Below are 18,680 nucleotides of genomic sequence, written 5' to 3' on the forward strand. Positions count from 1 at the left end.
TTGCCTGTAAAGAAACAAAATTAATGTAGCAGAATCTGATCATAATATTAAATATTTATTACTTGGTGAAATCACGTTTTTCCCTCTCCTGTGTAAATACTACACTTGCAGGAAGATGTTTAACTGGTCCAAATATTTACACATGCTTAGAAAATAGGTGAAAATATCACCAGTAGCTTCTAGTGAGGAAAGCACTCATTATCATCACTTTTGAATTCAGCAAGGCAAACTGAGGCATTTCCCTGCTCAGTGAGGAGGTGGCTGAGGCTGCAGGATGTGAATGGTCTCTGCTTGCATTGCTCACTCTCCTGCTGAGCAATTTCCCTTCCCCATCTCACTGTCAGGTGCACTGAGAAACCTGACTTTTTTTTATAATTTTGAATATTGTGTTGATAATTTTTATTTTTTTTTGTTGGATATACTGAAGTAGATATAAATATTATTATGATGATGAGAATTAATATATATGTTTATTTTTAAAAGATTTTTTATAATGGTGTGAGATATATATAAAACACTTTTTTAGTTGTTTTACTTATTAGTGGTTAGTTTTGTTGGCTTTTTTTTGCTTTTACTTAGAATTGAAGTATTAGAGACAGATTTTTGTGTTTGGACTTAGTTGCTTATTCATTTCTATTTAAATTACAGAGAGTTTTCAGCACTTTTAGCTAACAAGCAAAAAGCGAGAAAATATTGGTGGATTTAGTTAGTTACCAGGTCTTTTAAAGTTTAATTATTTAATTAAAAACTAACAGCTACATTATTTATATTTTTGACCTAATGATTAAACATGTGACCTGCACTGAGGCATTTATTATCCAATTAAAAAAACTACTGCCTAAAACCAAGAAGAAGAAGGAGCAAGAAGGAAGAAGAGGCAATGCCTCCATCTTGTCCCACACCTATTCCTATATTCTAAAACCCCAAATTCCAAACCCTTCACCATGTGATATTACACACTTCTATTCAACTACACACCAGTGAATTCTGACTCCATCACTTAATTTTGGAAGCCTTTTACAATAGATTTTTTTAATCAAGCTCTCTCAATTATCACTGTCTAGTGCAGTACTAGGAAGAAGGTTTATTGCTTTTGCTTTCTGTCCTATAAAAGCACCTGGGGAAATGTTTTGGTTCTTCCCAGAAGGTCTTTGGGTACAAAAACAAAACCAAAAAGCAGCTGGACAGTGTCATGCCTGTTCTTTTAAAGATGATTTTCCTTCTATGATTAACACCAGGACTAGCCATGCATCTCCTCAGGCACACAGATTTTCTTTTATTTGTAGAGATCACATTTCATTTTCTCTTTTTCTCACTTTGTCTCTCATTATTTTCCAAACCTTTTGGATTTGTCTTTCACCTTGCCGTGTCCTTTTCTGGGAAGTTCTAACCTTCAAATTTAAATAATTTAAGCAAGTTTAGTTCCTTCTTCCAGGTTTAACTGGGAGGGCTCAGGAAAAGTGAGAAGTCTTGAAATTATTGTGAAAAATATCTAGTATACACAGATTTGCAAAATTTGCAAAATTAGAAGTGTCACAAATTGCATCATGCATGGTAAAGACTAATGTTCACATGCATCTATGTCATGCTGTTCCCACACTTCCCACACTTGAAATTTCCATATTTTCACGTGCTTGCTGACTATATGATCACTGAGCACAAGGAAACATAGTTAATGCACTGTTAGAGCATACTATTAAAATAAAAATGGTCTCCCTGCAGACCTTAAGAGATGTGAATCTGTTCACATCAACCCTCTTAGCATAGTGATAGAGGAAGGTCTAATTATGCTCTCAAGAAAACCTTAAGTTTCTGGTTGTTTTAATGAAATTAAGGCTTGTTATAAATTCAAAGGAGAAAGAACATCAACCTGCAGTTAACATTTCACAAAAGGATTCTAATGTCTAACTTCTTCTAATGTACAGATATATGCAGTGTACTGCCTGGGTTACTCTCAGTTTTGAAAACCAGAAATTTCCTTCTCTAGGTTCAAAAGAGCAGCACTCATCACTACTCTAATTATCTCAGGATTTGTACACTGGATACAAAACTCAACTATTTCAGCTGTAACAGTTGTGGACTTAGATGTTTGCTAAGCAGAAATAAACAATGCAAATAAGTAAAGGCACTTCCCTTTTAGAAATGTAAGAAAATGTAAAATGCTAATGAAATGTAAGTGGATAGTTCCAAATGATAAACCTCAGCTATTTCCAAGATTCAAGGCTGCAGCAACACTCAGATACACTGAAAACACCTCATGTACCTAAACATAAATTACAGACTGCTGCCATGTACTGAAGCAAATAGTCAAGGGAACAACAGGACCAAATATAACCATGGATTCAAAATATCAAACTGCTCACACCTCGGGGCTTTAGACAGATGAGGTGAGTACTGCAGAAGAAATAAGAATACTGCCTTCGGTTTGTATTTTACATCTCTCTTTAGTTCTGCCTGTGAATGTCCCCCAGGTATTGCAGTTTTAACCAGATTTTTTCACTCTGCATATTAGTACCAAACTAACTCTGGTTGAAACACCACCTTAGCTAACTAAAGTTTTACAACACAGCCCAGAAAAAAGGCATTCAGCAATCCAAGTGCACTGAGTGGCACCACTCTCACCCTTATGATGGACTTTAAATAACCAGTGCAGCACTAGTAACTACTCGGAAATCTCCATAAATAATCACTTTGATTGGAAATTTTTTAAAAATTGCACACCCACTTTAATTCTTTTCCCCTTCCTCAATTAAAAGAAAAAAAAAAAAACAGCTAAATATTTCATCCTGAGGCAGTGCCATGGTTTAAGCAGCCAAAGGACCAGAATCAGACTAACAGTGAGGCTTTGAGAATCGTTTCTCACAACGATTCTCACAAATTTATTTCCAAACATTAAATCACACAAGCATCTTCAAAACACCATTGCATGAACGTTATTTTTATTCAATACAACATAGGAATTCTTGGTTTCATGACCTGTTCAGGAAAAACTGCCCTGTCAGCGTTCAAGAGGCACTGTAAGAGTGCTGCTGCAGCCAAGGACAGTACAAAAGGACTCCCCTGTTAAATCTACTTTGGCTGTACAGAAACGTGGCAGTCAAAGGGGATAAATTCCTTGCATGTGGCAAGAACCACCATCCCAAGGCTGCTAAGAACATGGGTGTTATCATGAGGCACTCAGTGCAAGCTTCATTAACCTCTTCATGTCTGAAACGTGTACTACATGAGTGCTATCCTGGGTAAATTCGAAGACATGAAAATAAATAGCATGGGGATACAAAAAGCAGATTAACAAAATACAAACTACCCTGTCGGCCTGGCTCTGAAGGAAGAGGCTGAGGGAGTAGCCATAAAATAAGGAAGAACAGACTGAAGAATGGTCAGGGTATTAGCAGAAAATTTGCAGTTAGAAAAGAATGTTATCATCATGCTTTCATTTTTCTTAGAATTCAGAGGTCAGAAGAGATAAAAACCCCAAAAGACAAATGCAACTGCTTTTATTATCTTTGTTTATAACTTCTTAGGCAGTAGGGACAATAAGTCTCTGATGGTCTGAGGCTTGCATTTTCCCCATTTGAGAAACCCTCCCAGACTTAACAAGGAGAAATCTGCCACAGAGCCCAGAATCTGGGGTGCAGAGCAGGACAGGAGCTTTATTGTGTATGTAAATTTTCTTGTAGGTAAAAACAAACACAAAAAGTTTATGGATAACTCTTATCCTAGTAAAGAGCATTCCCATCAGCCAATCTGGGAGTTGGTATCCTGTGAGTATTTGCATTGCTGGTGGTATCAAAAGCACAGCTCTGTGTGCCTGTAAGAATTTAAAATTCTGGGCTGCACAACATCCCTCTTCTATTCCCATGAGGAACACAAAGGCAGCACCTATGCAAAGGCACACATTTCCAGCACAAGGAAGGGCACAGCCAATTCCCCCTGCCCAGCACTGTGGTAAATCCTGCAGTAGGCAGCCCCTGATGACATCCCTGAGCTGGCACTGAGACCCTGCTGATTCATGCATTCCATGGGTGCTCACCTTGTTAGTAACCAGCCAACCCCACAGCCCCAAGGAGCCTCTTCCTTTAACAGCTGCCTACAAAAGAACACTCTGCTGGAGACTTCAGCCTCAGGAGAGGGTTTGGATTCAGTCCAGATCATCTGGAATTCATCCCTACCTATGTGGACACCTCTGGAAGATGTGCTTACATCCAACAGGCCCAATTAGGAAGCCTGGCTTAAATCACAGATGAGAGGAAAATGGGTATGCACCTAACTCAAAACAGCCAGCACAATCCGTTGCAAAGAAGCAACAATATTGAGAGAAATCTACTTCCCATACTAACAGCAAACATGAGATTCAAATTGTGCAGCCAAGCCTTCCAAACCAAATGAAGAAACAACTGCTCTCCAGACACATCTATTCACAAAGGCAATGACAAGAAGCAGAGACAGTAGTTACAAATCTTTTTATTATTTATCCCAGGTTAATTCAGTTCAATCAGTAGATAAATTACAAACATTTGAAAGAAAAACTCCTTTAAAGAGAATTAAAATGTAACCAAAATTTTTGCATTTAGGAACTGCATTCTCTCAACACTCTCACCACCCATGCTTTGCCCTATTCTTTCACCCAGAGGAGCGACTCCCAGCACCACAGGATTACTTTATCAGTGTACACCCCACTGACAACTACTTACAGTCAGGCTGAATACAAACCACAACAGCCAGGAGCCAGCAGCATTTCCTTATATATGACCCAAGCAACACCAGAGCCAACTTGCTGGGAGATTTCCAAGAGCATTTCACCCACGTCAGGATGCTCTGTACACAAGTCCCTGCCCTGCCTGACTCAGCTGTGTCCACACTGGCATTCCCTGCATTTGTCCTGTGACAACATTCCCCCTGCCAGGGCTCTAGGGCTGGCAGCTGCTCTGGATTGGCAGCTGACATTTCAAATGCTATGTAAGACCTCTGGCAGCTCCCTTTGCTGCTGCCAAAGATAAAGCTGCATTCATTACTGCAAGGAAGAGCTCAGCAACTCCCTGAGCAAAGTGGCCCTCGGAGCCCCAGAAGGCTGCAGATGTTCAGGACACAGCACATTGCAAAACAAGGACAAAGTTGAGCCTGGAGAACCACAGAGCCAGCAGCTGGGTTCAGACCAAGCCTCCCCCAGCTCTGCACAGACTGCCTAAAAGATGCTTTAGGAAGGTCTCAGCACAGGCCCTGGCACAAGGAATGGCCCTCAGCAGTCCTAAAGCAGCTATAAAATAACCAGGTCCAACCCAGTACTCCTCAAAACAAAGTTCCTCCCATCATCAATGGAAGAAAATTACCCGAGAGCACAGAGCAGAGCAGAGAGGGGCGTCAAGCACTGAGAACAAGCACCGAGCAAGCAGAGATGGGGAGATGGGGACAGTCCCCTCCTGCTTGCCAGCCCTGCCCAGGAGAGGCTGGCAGGTATGCCCTGCTGGGCACTGCCGAGCCCAAAGGCACATCACATCAACATCCTGCTGCTACTCCATGCCATGACACTTGAGGCTTCCAAAAGGTGCCTTTTCTTCCCTCCTCTCAGTGCAGAATGGAGTGCAGCCCAGGCAGCTGTGAGCAACCTCTTCTCACTGATTATCATGACACCTTACAAAGAAAAGGTGATGAAAACATATTTCATCCAGGGGAAGGCCACCTAGGAACTTAAATGTGGGAGGATGGAATGTTCTCTATGTGCTAGGGCATGTTGAGGATGGGAAACCACTTCCTGCTTGCCCATAGAGCTGCAAGCAGCATAATGAGCACCCAGTGGAATACTAAATGCCACCAGGTGTAATCTGAAGGGTCACTGGGAACCCCTGGTGCAAACCGAACTGTTAAAACTGCCCAGGAGCCAAGGGCAGCTGTGAACACCTGACTGTCCCTACTGAGAGCTCCTGAGGGTGTCCTGAACCCAGGCTGCTCTGTGACTCCTGCACAGCCTCTTGTTCACTGCTGCCTTTGTGCAGGCAGTGTTAATTCAGTGTTTTTAATATACTGGCTGAGTCACTGCCACCTCTTTTGAACCTCTGAAGTAACTGAACCATGCTGGTGACTTCATTCCTGTCACGGTATGCATTCAAGGCAGCTCTCCTTCCTTGCTGCTTTCCCACAGGCAATCCTCTGCTGTGCAGAGATTCCTCACCCCCTGCCACCTCCCAGCCTTGGGTAACAGGGGAGCCCACACTCCAGAGAGGATGCATGCACTCCAGCAGGCTGCACATTTAAAAAGACAGCAGATTCCCAAGCTGCTGCACATGGTTCAGGTCCAGCAGTGCCAGCCTGGCCCCGTGACCAAGCCAGCAAATTCCATGTGAGATGCACTTGGAACTCACCAACCCCACATCTCTTTCCAAACTCATCACATGAAGTGGAACTTGGCCTGCTACCACACACATTGTGCTCCCAGTGGCACCAGGAAGGTTCTGACAAGTGCATCAAGAGGTCAAACACCCTGGAACTGTGTTTTGTTTAGGCTACTAATGCCAGAAACTGCTCTGCAGTCACAAGCACACAATGCTGAAAATTTTGAGCCAAGCTGGTAAAAGAACTCAGTGTTAATAAAGGAATACACGATCCTGCAAAACTCTCCACAGTACTTCTCTTTAAAACTGTAATTTGAGCTCCAACTCCTGTGGGAATTCATACATAAGATTAGTGCTATCATGGAAAAGAAAACTAACTTCCTAAGCTAGTATCTGAACACTCAGTGTCTTGAAACGAGAGTAATAAGATAATCTTTAACAAAAATGTCAATGAACCTTGGCTGCTGATTTATAATTAATTAAAAGAATCCTCTACTGGTTTTGATCAAAAAGATCTTGGCAAGAGATACCATGTCAGAGGAGAGAAAACAACTTGCCTGTTCATAAAGATTATGGCAGAAAACACTGCTTAAGAACTGTAGAACACAATGTTCAGCACTGAACATAAACAATTTTTTCCCTGATCTCATTATGTTTAATTTCACAGGGCTGCTTACCTACCTATTACAACCACAAGACCTGCAACATTGGTCCCTCTAAAACAAAATAATACTTTTTCTATAGTATATTCCCCACTTAATGTTTTAATTTTCCACTCCCTTCTCAACTCTTTGAAATTAATTCTTTACTTTCTAAAATTCTGCTTCAAAATACACATCTTCAGACACAAAAGTCTATATGGGGGTTTTAAAATATATGTCATAGAAAATAATTTTAAAATTTTTTATCTTTCAATTAGTATCTTGATTCCAGTACTTAATACATTCAAGAAACAGTCTAAAATACTAAAATATAAAGGCCTCTTAACAGATATATAAGAATTAAAAATAATCAGTGTTCTTTTTTCAAATACCTTAATTTGCTCTTTAGCATTTCATTATCTGTTTCATACTTAAGGAGCAAGGATCAAAGAGATTATTATCTAGTAAAAAGGGCATTTCAAGATGCAGAATTCCATAATTTTCTCTTTTTTACTTCTACTAATTCTATTTGTTCTTCCTATTAGCTCTTCCCTCCATCCATATAAAGGCTGAATTTACTCTTTTTTTTTTTTAGTTTTCCTTATAGAAAGGACTGAATGATGCAGGCAGATTTTCAGAGAAATACTCCAAAATTTGCTGTGAATTGGGGAAAAGTTCCCTGAGGAGGCTCAAACAGCAAAGCAGGCAGCAGCACAACGACCTGCTGGACTGTGACACGCTGAACTTTCACACAGCTCCCTCCCCTTCTGCCAGTGGATGTGGAATTGCCAAAGACTGAAGAGGGAAGAGCCCTGAGCTGTGCAGGGGAGCTCTGAGCCAACGCTGCATCAGCACTGGCTGCACTGCTGGCAAACCCTCAGTGCTGGGACTGAGCATGATGCTCAGCAGCTTGCCAAGGACTGCAAACTTCAGCTTTGGGGCTTTTGAGGGTTTGGGGATTTGGGGGCTTTTTAAGTTGGTTGGTGAGAGGGTTGGTTTTTTGGGTTTTTTTGTGTGTGTGGTCAGATTTTTCTGCTTGTTTTTTTGTTGTTGCTTTTTTTTTTTTTTTTTTTGTGGTTTTGTTTGGTTGGGTGTTTTCAGCAGGGCAGTACAGAAAAAATAACTAGCACTGCAATGCTGGCTCTACCTCTGAAACAAGACATGGATCTCCCACCGACAGCCTATTTGAAAAATCAAAACCAGGTGTTTCAGAGAAGACATCCCAAATCCATGGCATTAATCTACACCATCCTCTTTCCTTAGGCTTCCCATTTCAAACAGGTAGGGTAACATGACTTCAGGAAAGGCATCTGTTTACAGCATCTAACTGCACATGTGAAAGAGCTAGATGGCAGCAGTCCATTTCATTCTTCAAACTTTCTCCAAAACTTTATTAATCATTTGTCAAATCCTGGGACAAGATTCAGTGACTCCTTTCAGAGAAGGAGAAATGATTAGAGCACAACCTTTAAAGAGGTATCCCATTCCTACAGACTAATTTACAAGCTCAGCATGCTTTAAAATAGAGGTTTGCTATTTATTTTAGCACTCTGACAGGGCATAACTGTATTTCCATTAACCCAGTGCCTACATTAGTGTGACAAGCACTGTACTGACTGAAAACTGACACACTGCAGCACTTGTGACTGTCACTAATGTATCTCTGAGCAAGTTTGACAATCAACAGCCCAACAAATTTACCTGTACCTGTAAATCCAGCCTCAACTGTAGTCTGAGACATCAGTTTTTCTCCTTCACACTAAAAACAAGTTAAACCTGTGCTGTACTAAATCAGCCTTTATGTAAGGCCAGGATTCCCTTCATGAAACTCAAATACTGACTATTCCTCTTTAAGAAGTCTCACATAAAGAGATTAAATACTGTAGCATCCACAATTTACAAAAGCTCCTGGAGATTTAATTATTAACTAGAGATTATTACTCCATTAAAGATGTTTTATGCACACATGCTACAGTGGATGTTTGCACAGTTTTAAAGGTTGGCAGGAAGATCTAACAAAGTATTTCTTTAAAAAACAAACTCCTGATTCTTATCTAGTAGGCACATATTTGTGGTAGCTACCTCTTTATGTTAATAGAACAACATATTTCAAATAAAGTCATTGGGTTCTGTAGCTTTTCCCCTTGTTATGCACAAACAGCAGCAAAAAATAACCTATAAGAACATAACATTTTAGAGAATCAAAAAACTTTCCAGAGTAACATTTCTGAAAGTATCTTTCATGTATCTGCACATGTTGACATCATTTCTCACTTGTGTAGTTATACCTTCTCTCACACCTAGATGCTTACAAAAGTCCCCCTCAAAAAAAGCCTCAACTAAATCCCAAACCTTTTACTGCACAACACAGCTTATAAGTGTGACCAAAATACCTCTTTTCAGAAAGACACGAGTTCATTCATTTAATACTGCCTTTCCTATTAAAAACCCCACTATTTTAGGTATTTTTCTTCCTCTTGTAGAGGGGTAGCTCTACAACACCCTGTGCTTAACATAAACTAACATTAACAGCAAGGGACTCGCAGGTTCCTGTCTCAGTACTTGATTTTATCATATTAGAGCTCAAAGGTCTAAGATGAGGGGCTTTCAGGGGAAAAATATTCCAAACCCACGGGGCAAGAGCTCCTGTGCCAAAGAACCCTCTGACCTTACAAGATAAACAACTTGAACCCATTAAGTTATATAATGCAACACAGGTTAAAAATGCATTTAAAAACTGCTTTAAGTTTTTCAATGAGAGGGTTTCTGTGCTTGATTCAAGGAGCAAAAATTTTAAAGGACAAAAACAAACCACAACAAAGCCAGAATCATAGCATTTCCATAGTGTACTTGAAAGATGAGAACAACACTGATGTTATTCACAGAAATTAACATTTTGAAGCCTTTTTAGAAAGCATTAATATATCGTACTAATAGAAAAAACTAATAACATATCCTGATTCCAAAGCTGCCATTTATCTCTGACAAAGCAGAGAGGAACCTGAGAAGTTACATGCTTTGAACATGAAAATGGAGAAGAGATCACTTAATTTTATCGACTCTTCAGTAGTACAACGGGTTTCAAAAATTATCCCAAACCCCAAAACTTCATGGACACAAAACCAAAAACTATCCTCAGTACTGCATTTTTCCACAAGGGGACACCAAAATAGTAAAAAAAAAAAAGTTGTGCAGAAATGTACAGCTACCATATAGCATCGTTCATTAGCCAAGTAGAATGTTTTTCACCAACAAACTATTTTACAGTGAAGTAGGTATTAACTACTTTTCCTCCCGTGTGCGTTTTAGTCACTCTAGTGGTCTGGCTTTTGGTGTGTTTCAGTTGGCACAAAAAAACAGATATAGTTCAGCTTGTTGTGGACAAAAATCAGCAATGAAGCAACGCCACAGAAATAGCCTTTCTGCACTGCGTTTGGAAACGAGCTATTAATCTCGGATTTACAGCGAGCACACGCTGAACGTCATGGCATGACTTCAGTGAACAAACAGCTCCTGGGCACCAGGGAGGGCTCACAGGACAGCGGGGCCGCTCCAGCCTGGCACCAGCGCTACACAGGAGCGAGTGAATCCAGTGCACAGCCCCGTGTCCCTGCAGCCCGGGGCTGAGCGAGTGAATCCACTGCACAGGAGCGAATGAATCCCACCGCACAGTCCTGTGTCCCTGCAGCCCGGGCTGGGCAAGGGCGGCGGGGACAGTGCTGCGAGAGAACGGAGCCGTGCGATGGAGCCTGGCGTTCCGAGCGCACCCACGGCCGGCAACTACGAGCTCCGAGCCCCGCTCCGAGCGCACCCATGGCCGGGCGCTACGAGCTCCGAACCCTGCTCCGAGCGCACCCAGGGCCGGGCCGGCTCCGAGGCGCACCTGCGGCAGTGACCCGGGCGCGCTGCCTCCCTGCTCGCCCCCTGCTGCTCCATTTGTACGGACTTAATTAGCTCAGAAAACACATCTGAGACCATCCAGTCCGCCCCATGACCGAACACCACCGTGGCACGTCCAGTCTTTCCCTGAACTCTCCCACAGACGGTGCCCATTGCATTTATTGAGTCCCACTGCCCCGCAGGCCCGGCCGCCGCACGCCGCTCCGCATGGCAGGATAACGTGACAGGGAGCGCCGGCAGCCCGGCGCTACGGACGCCCCATGCGCGGCGCGGCTCTGGCCCGGCCGCCCGCCGAGGTTCCGCGCTGCGGCTCTGACACCGCCCCGCGTGCTCGGTGAGCACCGCGGGGCGGGGCTCGACTCGGTTCGGTTCGGTTCGGTTCAGTGTGGCCCGGCAGCAGCGGCTGCAGCAGGCCCAGGCCCGGCCCCAGAACGGCCAAGGCCGAAGGCGATGAGCGCGGCCGCACGCAGCCAGCCCGGGGTGGGGCGGATCTCGCGAGAACCGCGCCGGCGGCCATTTTGCCATGGATTGGCGGCGGGGCGGAGCCGCGGCGCTGCCCGCGGGAGCGGAGGAGGTGGAAGTGGAGGAAGAGGAGGAGGAGGTAGAAGAGGAAGAAGAGGAAAAGGAGGAGGAGAAGGGGGAGGATGAGCCGCGGGCGTCCCCCCGCCTCCCGCTGCTGCTGACGACGGCGCTCGGTTCAGCCTGCTGCGGGCTCCGTGCCGCGCCACCGGCCATGGTGCCCAGCGAGGAGAACCAGCTCGTCCCCAAAGAGGTGAGGCGGGAGGCGGAGGTGGCGGGTGCCAGGCCCGGGGCGCCGGCGCCGGTCGAGGAGGGAGTGGAGGAGGCCCGGGCCGGCCCGGCCTGGCTCGGCTCTGCTCACTCCCTGCGCGGCCCGGCGGGCCGGGCCCGTCTTTGTGCGGGGCCGGGGGTGTGATGGTGGTGCGCGGCTGACGGGGCCGGCCGGGGAGGAGGAGGAGGAGGAGGAGACCGGGGCTGAGCTGAGCCCGGGCGGCCCGAGGGCTGCACCTGTCCGTGCCGCGGCATGCGGGCAGCCCGGCCTGCGCGGCGGTGGGGCCGGGCCGGGCCGCTCCGGTGTCACCGGGCCGGAGGCAGCGCGGCCGCTCCTGCGGGGCTGCGGCCGAGGCCCCGCGCCGAGGGGCACTGCAGGGAGCCGGCCCGGCCGCCGGGCGAGTCTCGGCCTTGGGGCAGCGGCCGGGGCCGGCTGTGGGGCGGCTCTGGCAGGGCCCGCCGTGCGTGCCGGAGGGAATGGGTTGAGCGGCGGCTTGTTTCCTTTATTCTGGGCCCCTCATCTCTCCACTGCTGTAGGGAGAAGGGGACAGGCTTGTTTTTGGCCATAGGCTAGAGATAAGAGCCCGAGTGAAAGAGGAAGGCGAAGCCTCTGTCCTGCAGCGATAGGCGAATGACACGTGTCAAGTTGGAGCGATACTTGCAGGGGAAAGAGTTCGAGTGATGGCATGGAATGTTTGGAAACAGCTACTGGTAGAGGTAGTGTCAGCAGAAACTTTGTTTCCTGAGCAGGTACACTTACCCGTTTCGCCAACTTTCCTGATAGTTTTGCAGTTCTGCTAAATTTCTCAAACCCCTTCCGTTGTTTTTCATCAAACGTCGGTGTTTTGTTACATTTACCTGTCGTGTGTTCTCAGAGGAAGCTTTATCAGTAAGGGCTTCGTTTTTGTGGAGCTTAGCAAAATGAGGTGCTGGTCCTTAAATGGTATTCTTGAGTAGAGCTAGGAAGGCAATAACAGCAGTGAATATTAGAAACGTTTTTTGTGCAGGTAGTTGTGCGTGTAAACACAGGATATATGTAAGAAAAAGATAACTTCAACTTTACCTCGTTTCCTTTCTTAAAATACTAAGGTTTAAAGGACTACATTTTGTCCTTTTTGCAGGGAAGTGAAATCTCCAGAAACTTTAACAAAGAGATGGAATGTAGCAGCTCATATGGTTAAATATTAGCTTTTAACAAAAGTCTTCAAAAATATAAAACCAGGGACAGAAGATAGAGTAGCTGATATACTCAAAAATGCCATTTTAAAATAGTGGCAGCAGAAACATTGTGGCAGTAGCTGTAGTTAAGTAGAATAGACAAGGTATTAATAAAAGCAGCTAGCCAAGGCTGTGTCTTTAGTTATATGTATTAATAGTATCCCCCTTGGCTTTAGTGTTGTATTCAGAATATACTTATGATTCAGATGTGTATTTTTAACTGACTCACTGGACGAGGCTTTTGAATGCACTTTTATCTGTAGGGGGGGAAGTATGGGGAAAGGAAGATGAATATATGTGATTAGAGATACGGGTATCTTAAACAAACAGTGTGAAATCTATAAACTTTGTACATTGATAATGCTAGTGGGAGTTGTTTTTTCTCAGCAAGTTTTTTCAAGTTCTTTATTGTGTCTCTATGCAAAGTAAGTGAAACTGAACAGGATATTAATGAAATCAAATTGAGAAAGAAAACAGATGAACTATTTGTGTTAAGCCCATCTGGTTATATCTATATATATGTTGTAACAGAAGTTTATCTTCAACTTTTCCAGTGTTTTTCAGTATATCTCTTTTTTTTTAGCGATGGGGAGTTTTAATGACTGTTACACTGCAGCATTCCCATTAAGTCCTTCTGAGATTCATTAATAGTCCCATTGCAGAGAACACTGAGTTGTGGGTAAACAGAATTCTCCAGCTCTCTGAGTTTTCAACAGCCTGCTCCTAAATATTCCTATTATGCCCCTAGGAGCAGTTGGAGGCAAAGCAGATCGTTTGGAGTTTCAGCTGTGGCCTCCAGGGATGGATGAAGGAGCACAGTTGAGGGATAAGTCCCCTCCCGGTGGGCTGGGGGGTATCACTGCTACAGCTCACTGTCTGCTGCTGCTGCAGAGATTCCAGCTGGGCTCTGAACCAGCCAAAGATGAGCACACAACCAGATCTTCCTTGGCATTCCAGTGAGAGAGAACAAGAAGAAATGGAATGATGTTTGCTTTAGGCTGGTTTAGGGCATGACTAATCATCCAAAGGAGTGGATGGGGAAAAGGATTTTGGTTCTTGTCTCCCAAGTCTGTGATGCCTTGGTAGATAAGTGGTAGGAGGTGTCTCCAGCACTACCAGCCTGTGTGTGGTGGAGTGGAAGGATGGGTATTTAGTTGATTATGAGTCTTAAGTTTGTGTTTGTATCCATGTTTTTGTGTGTGTTAACAGGAGTTCACATTGCTCTTTGCAAAGTGGAATTGGTGGGATTTTTTTCATTAGCTTTTGTAAGGAGTAATACCATGTTTTCGTGGATACAAAGTTTTACCACTGCACTTCAAATAACTTTTCATAAGAGACTAATAAAAGATTTCTTTTGGACATTGCATAGCTTCAGCTCCTTCTCTGAAGTCCAGGTAATCAAGACCTTGTTATCTTCTGTTGCTCATAACTTTGGGCTAAAGTTCTTTTTCCTTTGGAAGTGATGTATTAAAGCAGTTTCTAATAAACCAGTGTTGGGATTTCTTTTTGCATGAAGGTTTTTGCCTGGGCTGTGCAGGCACTCAGTAAGTTCATTCTTGTATCTCTACTGGTCCTTTCCCAGCTGCTGCTGTTATGCTGGGGGCAGTGAGAATCCCTGTTCACTGGAGCTGGGCTTCAGTGTAAAGTATTCCCTGTTCCTTTTCCTTCCCATCCACAATTACTTTGCTTTCTTCATCTAAAAGATGAAAAAATTCAATTCAGTTTTCTTTTATATCAAATAAACAGAAGGCACTGAGTAAAACACAGTTCATTGATGCACGCTGGTAGCAAAACTTGAGCATATTCTATAAAAATTGCTGTATTAATAAAAGTGTGGATTTTTGCCCAGTAACCCTGGGAAGGGAGAGTGAATAAATAGTATGAGTAAGATAATTATGGAAATAAGAAGAAAGTGATGCTATCAGAAGGGAAAACATTTATATGGCTTTCAGTGTTTCTTACAGGAAAAGTTGACTTGAAACTTGTTTTGGGATAATCTACCTCAAATAGAAAATAATAAAATATTCTTATCAACACAGTTGGTGAGAAAGATGCCTATGTGTGCTTACTGGTAATATAAGTGAACTTTACAAAGACTTATCTTGAAAATCAAGATGTATGAGAACTTAGTGAGTATTGGTCAGAATATGAGAAGTGTGTTCTGCTATGAGGTTTCTGAAGTGTTTGTGCTACTGATTAAATAAATGCTGTGCAGATGCTTTTCCAACATGTTCCAGCATGAGCTATCCAAAGCACACCTGTCAGAATAAACGTGTGTATAAATACATCCTTGCTGCCATTAAATCGAGCAAGGTGGTGTGAGTTCTCTCTCAGCTCACTAATGTGAGTCTTTTCATCCCTGCACTAATGAACCCATTTTCATCTTCTGCACTGAGCAAATCAAATGTGTCTCTTGATGGATATCATTCTGACTTCCTCATTAGGAGAGCGGGAATCTGATTAAGATATTTTGCAATTCTCTTAAGTAAAGGGATGCTGTTCTTTTCAATGCTGATGACATCCTTGTTTTTTTCATTCCCATGTATTAAAAGATTCTACAAGTGGTTACAGCTTGCATAATTTATCAGTTTTTCCTGCTTTCCTTCTCCCGTGCTCCATTAGAAAACATAAAGGTAGGATTGTGACAGCTAGAGAAACTGACTAATTCATTGACTGAGAAGGTATTTTGGAAATCGGATTTCGGAAACAAACAAATTCCACGTGGAATTCCACCAAATAATTTGTTGCAAACCGATGCTTCCTGAAGGATGTTCATGTAGTTACTGAGTTTGGTGAGTAAAGCTTAGTAGAATTCAAGAGCTTTCCCTGCTTTTTTCCAGCCATTGGGCCTCCCAGTCACCATTTACTTTCCCTTGCTGTCATTTGAGTATTCAATCTGCAGCATATAAAGATGATCATGATAATGAAGTATCAGCGCCTCCAGATCATCTGATGAAATGGTTTTGCTTTAGAGGTACCAGCTGCCTGCTGGGCAGCACTTGGTGCTGGAGCCTCAGACTGGAAATGCTGGCAAGGGTTACTACTCAGGAGAATAATCTGACAACTACATAACTAAACCCTTCTTTTTCTCCTGCACTGATACCTTTTGAACATCGCCACAAACAATAAATGCTGTTTTCTCTACTGTTTTGTGATTTTAATCACTGTTGATTAAAATTTTGCGATCAAAAGCATCAGTAGTGAATGTATAAGCCCTTTTCTAAAATTATTTTTTGTGCAGCTACACACTTTCTCAGACTTAGAGAATACTTCAGAGATTTGTTAGTGTTACATTCTGCACTCTTTTGAGCTCAGTGTCAGTATGCGACAAAAAAGTTTCCAGTGCTTTGTTTGTAGCCATTATGAAATAAAGTCCTCAAATGACATTTTCTGTTATTTTTAAGACATGTGGATATAACCAATACAGCCTTGCATCACAGTTTTAAAATGTTAGTTGTACAAACACACATTTACCGATGAAAATTTTTACTGTGCTGCCTCTTTCTCATGGAATGTATTGATGTCAATATAATATGAAAACTTGTGAAATAAACCACTGCCTTGAATTTGTGCTACCTTTGAATTACATGTTTTAGTCTTGTCAGAATTAAATGGGAATGGGGCAGGGTTTTATTCTAAGCTCTTTCCCCCCCACTACATTAGTTGGTACTGCACTGCACTATATTATGTACAAATGTTCATATATCCAGTCACAGCTTCACTCTTGTTATTGTATTTGAAAATATATTGGGTTTTATCTAAGAAAATAAAGGTGAAAGTTTTGTCTGTAGAAAATGGAGTGATTGAGTTCCATGTACATATTCAGCCTTTTTATTCAGTTTGAAAAAGTTTTTACTTCTTTTATGAACATTTAAAGCTGCTATTTTACACTTTGCCCTTTAAGATTTAATGTGGTGTTTCTTTGGGTGAGCTGCTATTTAGCATTTTGTTATATTTTTCTTGTCTTGCACGAAGTATTTTCAAAACAATGCCACTAGTTACTAAAGAATTGATAATTGTGAGTACTAGTAAGTCACAGATTTTTTTTTTTTTTTTTGGAGTTCTGATAAAGTAACAATGAACTTGACCACAGTTTCAGGCACTGTGAAATGCCAGGATTTTTATTTTCTTTGATTTTTGCAATGCTTGGCATTTAGTCAGCTTGCACTGAGCAAATGCTCTTGCACAGCATTGGCAGATGAAATAATTTCTAAAAAGGATGTTGTGCATGTTCTAAAAATACTAAAGGGTGAAATTGGTACAGATCACTTGATTCAATGTAATTGTTGAGAGTGTGATCACAAGGATGCTTTAGGTGCTTCTGAAAAAATGGCAACAGATTATTTTTAGATTGGCATTTCTGTGAATAGCTTAGAGCTGGTTATCGTGCTGCAGTTCAGGTGTAGCTTCTCCATAAGCACATGTGACGAGAGCTGCCTCAGTAACCTGAGCCGGTGTGCCTGAATTCCTGAGGATTGGTGAATGCTCTGCTTCCGCAGCTTCATGAGAAATAGATTTGAGACAGTGTGGAAGTTTTCCCAGTAAACAGTGTCTGAACGTGTAAACAGCATTTTCCTGAGAAGTTTGGCAGTGTACTACAGGAGCTGAAGGAATGGAGGGCAGCCATGCTCACTGATTTGTGTAGCTATTGGATTGAGATCAGTAACAGTGAAGGAAAAGAACAGCAGACTCAGAAACTCCTACGTAGTACCTGGGTGTTTTTGTAAATAAAATGTTTCCATCAGTTTATATATGGAAAAATTGTCTAGGTCCTTTCTCACATAGGCATTGTCCTCCCTGTTCCTTCTGCGGGGACACGGCTCCAAAGCTCTGTGTTCTCCCTGGAGCCCCTTGTGGCAGTGGCAGCAGGTGCTTCCACTCGGAGCTGGACCCTTCGTTCTGTGCAGAATTCCCAGAGAGCTGCACAAAGCATCCCTGCTAACACACCTCACTGTGCAGCTTCTCTTTTCCCTTCCCCTGCAGCAGCTGGACAGCTTAAAATCAGTGAGTTGTTAAAGAATTAAAAACTATGCCTGTAGTCATGTTTTAACGTCTGAACTGTTCAGGAGTTTAATTTTTTAGCATATATATCTATTGGTGATTTTGTAGGGAAGTAAACCTTCATTTCAAAATTGTCCATGAAGAGAAAACTTCTGAGTACTGGTTTTGCTCAGACTCCTAATTTATTTTAATTCTAATGTTGCATTTGTAATTCAATCCAGCCAAAAGTTCTTCAGAATAGGAGCAGCAAAGGAAAATGTTTCCATAAAATTCATACTTGTAGAAATGGAAGGCAAGTCCATCCACTACTTCTGTGACTCTCCGTAGGAGACAAATGTTGCAAGTATTGAGTAATATATAAAAGTATAGTATATTATATATATATATATATATATGTAGTATATAATATATAAGTATATATATTATAAGTATATAATATATAAAAGTATAGTGTCTTGTGGTGTTCTCACATCCCCTTTTTTAACTTTTATGGAGTTTTGGTTTTTTTAAGGAAAACCAAGGAATATGCTGATTAGGAACGTGGAGAGAAGTTACAAGCAAAGGAAGCTGTATGAAGACGAGGCTGTTTCAGATCTGAATGTAAAGGTTTTACTGTAATGAATGTAGGGAGTCTGGGCAGATAGTTTGTGAATGTAGAGAACTTCATTGACATTTAATTCAATTATTTTAATGTGGTTACAAAACCCTTTGCAAGTTCAACAGCTTTAGGTCAGAGGAAGAAAGAAAATGGAATCAGCTAAAATTAAAATCTTTGAGAGTAAGAGAGTGAAATACTCACAAT

At 42.4% G+C, this 18,680-nt stretch overlaps 1 protein-coding gene across 8 annotated transcripts in view; it reads left to right on the forward strand.

Annotated features, from left to right (window-relative positions):
• The first annotated feature begins 11,378 nt into the window (after positions 1-11,378).
• Positions 11,379-18,680, forward strand: part of USP47 (ubiquitin specific peptidase 47) — a 50,287-nt gene continuing 42,985 nt past the window's right edge. For all 8 annotated transcript variants that reach the window (XM_088175505.1, XM_088175508.1, XM_088175504.1 and 5 more), the window contains exon 1: positions 11,379-11,642. In XM_088175505.1, coding sequence (XP_088031631.1) covers positions 11,394-11,642 — 249 coding nt within the window. In that variant the 5' untranslated portion in view covers positions 11,379-11,393. The remainder of the gene's footprint in view (positions 11,643-18,680) is intronic.

The sequence above is a fragment of the Sturnus vulgaris genome, chromosome 18, assembly GCF_052056855.1.
Source record: "Sturnus vulgaris isolate bStuVul1 chromosome 18, bStuVul1.hap1, whole genome shotgun sequence".
Classification (NCBI taxonomy): domain Eukaryota; kingdom Metazoa; phylum Chordata; class Aves; order Passeriformes; family Sturnidae; genus Sturnus; species Sturnus vulgaris.